The sequence below is a fragment of the Gekko japonicus genome, unplaced genomic scaffold (assembly GCF_001447785.1).
Source record: "Gekko japonicus isolate JY-2015 unplaced genomic scaffold, Gekko_japonicus_V1.1 scaffold2140, whole genome shotgun sequence".
NCBI classification, from domain to species: domain Eukaryota; kingdom Metazoa; phylum Chordata; class Lepidosauria; order Squamata; family Gekkonidae; genus Gekko; species Gekko japonicus.
In genome coordinates this window covers 134,522-137,591 of record NW_015176041.1, presented here as the reverse complement: position 1 = coordinate 137,591, position 3,070 = coordinate 134,522, and the positions used below count along the sequence as shown (strand labels likewise).

Genomic DNA, 3,070 nt, shown 5'->3' with positions numbered 1-3,070 from the left:
CTCCAGAACCCCTCCCACTGTGGCCCCCAAAGCACCAAGAAGACAGAGCATCCCTTGCCCCAGACATAAGAACATAAGAGAAGCCATGTTGGATCAGGCCAAAGGCCCATTGAGTCCAACACTCTGTGTCACACAGTGGCCAAAACCCAGGGGCCATCAGGAGGTCCACCAGCGGGGCCAGAACTCCAGAAGCCCTCCCGCCATGGGCATCACTGCCCCAGAGAGAGTGTTCCGTGTAGGGTTGCCAAGTTGATCTTCGCTGGGAGCGGGGGGCTCCCGGCCGGTGTCTGGTATGCACGCGCGCCGCGCGCACGTCAGAAGTGACGGGAGGACGCCATAGAGTTTTCCCTTGGATGGCCGTGGCCCCACCCCCAGCGTGCCCAGCGTGGTCGCGTCACTTCCGGGTGACGCGCACGTCGGGGTGGAGTTCCCCCCGGGGCCCGATCTGGCGGAGCCAGGGAACGGGCCTCTGGGGTGGGGGTTTCCCCGCCCCCCAGGGGGACTTGGGATCCCTAGTTCCATCTATTCATTGTGGTTAATAGCCATTGATGGACCTCTGCTCCAGATATTTCTCCAGTCCCCTCTTGAAGCTGCCTATGCTCGTAGCCACAGCCACTTCCTGTGGCAGTGAATCCCACAGGTTAATGACTCTTTTTGGGTGAAGAAGCACTTCCTTTTATCCGTTCCAACCCGACGGCTCAGCAGTTTCATGGAGTGCCCCACCCCAAGCTCGCAGAGTCCACGTTCAAGGGGAGTCCAATGGGACCTGTGGGTGGCACCCGGGGACTGTATACAGTTGGTCATTCGACCGCTTGCTTGTTGTTGTGCTGTGTGCCAGTAAAGTATGAGCTGCTAATCACTCAGCGTCTGTCTTCACGACGCATCGAACCCAGTACACAACAGCAACTCTAGGCCACCTACAGCACAGGGGAAGCCCTGGGAAAGATCCAGGGGGAAGGCCATGAGAAGCCCATAGCAGGCTTGCCAGCTCCCTGTTGGGAAAGACCTGGAGATTTTGGGGGTGGAGCCTGAGGAGGGTGGGGTTTGGGGAGGGGCTTCAGTGCCACAGAGCTTGGCTCAAGTGGTTAAGACGCTGAACTGCAGGCTGTGGAAGGTCAGTCGTTCAGCAGTTCGAGACCCGAGTGTGCCGCATGACGGAGTGAGCTCCCGCCTCTAGTTCCAGCTCCTGCCAACCTAGCAGTTCGAAAGCAAGAAATTGGAAGTCGATAAATAGGTACCACTTTCGGTGGGAAGGGAACAGCGTTCCGTGCGCCTTGGTGTTTAGTCATGCCAGCCACGTGACCTTGGAAACGTCTTCGGACAGCGCTGGCTCTTCGGCTTGGAAACAGAGATGAGCACCGCAACCCTAGAGTCGGATTCAACTGGCTTTCGAGCAAGGGTCACCTTTACCTTTACCACCCTCCAAAGCAGACGCTTTTCTCCAGGGAAACTGATCTCTGTCATCTGGAGATTGGCTGACATTCCAGGGAGCCTCTGGGCCCTACCTGGAGGTTGGGAACCCTTGTGTTAGTCCCTGATGCCGGCCCTGCAGAGCAGAGTCTATATGTAACGGAAGGGTGTGCGCAGGAAGGCCTCAATACGCAAGAATCGAGGAAGCCGGTGGACAGTTGGTCGCGATCACACGCGAATGCCAGGTGGATTTTAAGGGCGCGATCAGACGCCAACATCCGCCAAGCGTCCCACTCCCGCCAGCAACCCGTTTTGCTCCGCGGCAGAAGCGGAGTAAAAAGAATTATAATCATAATTATAATTGAGAAGGCTGGACCAATTTTTGCAATTTTATAATGTTTAAAAAGCTATATAAATCTGACTAATGGTATTCATATCACAGGGCTTGCTTGTGTGTTTTTCCTGTTGGATACCTGTGACCCCTTTTGTTTTGTGCTGTCCGAAATTTTTTCAGCCTGAGGGGCAGCTTTGGCGGAGAAGCCGGCTACAAAATGTCAGAGAGGTGGTATATAGCTAATGTTCACAGCAGTTCTGTTGGAAGAGGAGGAGGAGAGGAAGAAGAGGAGGAGGAGGAGGAGGGGAGGAAGAAGAAGAGGAGGGGAGGAAGAAGAAGAGGAGGAGGAGATTGGATTTATACCTCGCCCTTCACTACCCAAGCGAGCCTCAGAGGGGCTTACAATCTCCTTTCCCTCCCCCTCCCCACAACAGACACCCTGTGAGGTAGGTGGGGCTGAGAGAGCTCTTTCGAGGACTGCTCTTGAGAGAACAGCTCTGTGAGAGCCATGACTGACCCACGGTCACACCAGCAGCTGCACGTGGAGGAGGAGTGGGGAATCTAACACGGTTCTCCTAGATTAGAGTCCGCGCTCCTAGCCACTACACCAAACCGGATGCCTTTTTATCTGCACGGCAAATCAGAAGCGCTGCTGGGCAAAAGCCCTCCCTGGCCCCATCCACTTTTTCAAAGCACCCGTGGGTGCTTCTTTAGAAAGGCCTAAATCATACTTTGAAAACTACAGCGTTAAAGGAAAGGACTTGCCATAGTCTTTGGGGAGTGGAGCAGGGGCGGAGGGGTGGACGATGGGTTTCTTCCTCCTCTCAAGGACAGGGCTCTGGAACTCTGGGGGTTGGTGGTCGTCTTCGGATGGGACCTCTCCGGAGTCGTCTTTGGTCATGGTTGCTGGAAGTTGTCTCTTCTGTGCAGCGAACACGGATGAGAAGAAGAAGAAAGAAACACGAGAGATGAGCCAAGACATTTGAACAGGTCACAAGATGAGCAGAATTTAAATCCCAAAGGATTGAGTTGATAGAAAATGACAACCTTGTGAACCTGAAAAATCAGCAGTGGCTGAACGTACCCTAACTCAAAAAGGACACAGTATCTTATTCCAAAACACTGCCAGGCTGGACAACGCATCCAATTACCATGTCAGATTACACAGGGAAGCCACTGAAATTCATAAACATAAAACACAACCTCAACAGGAAATAAGAGAGTTTAAAAATAAATAAGGCATGGTTTCCTGTCCTGAAAAACACAAAAGGCTCTACATCTTACAACAGCACTACAGATAAGATTAGAATTTCAATAGCCAATCCA

The 3,070-nt window shown here is 53.2% G+C and overlaps 1 protein-coding gene across 1 annotated transcript in view; it reads right to left on the bottom strand.

Moving 5' to 3' along the window:
* Positions 1-2,645, bottom strand: part of CLIP3 (CAP-Gly domain containing linker protein 3) — a 41,527-nt gene extending 38,882 nt beyond the window's left edge. The window contains exon 1 of the mRNA XM_015426663.1: positions 2,510-2,645. Within this exon, the coding sequence (XP_015282149.1) occupies positions 2,510-2,645 (136 nt within the window). The remainder of the gene's footprint in view (positions 1-2,509) is intronic.
* Positions 2,646-3,070: the final 425 nt, after the last annotated feature.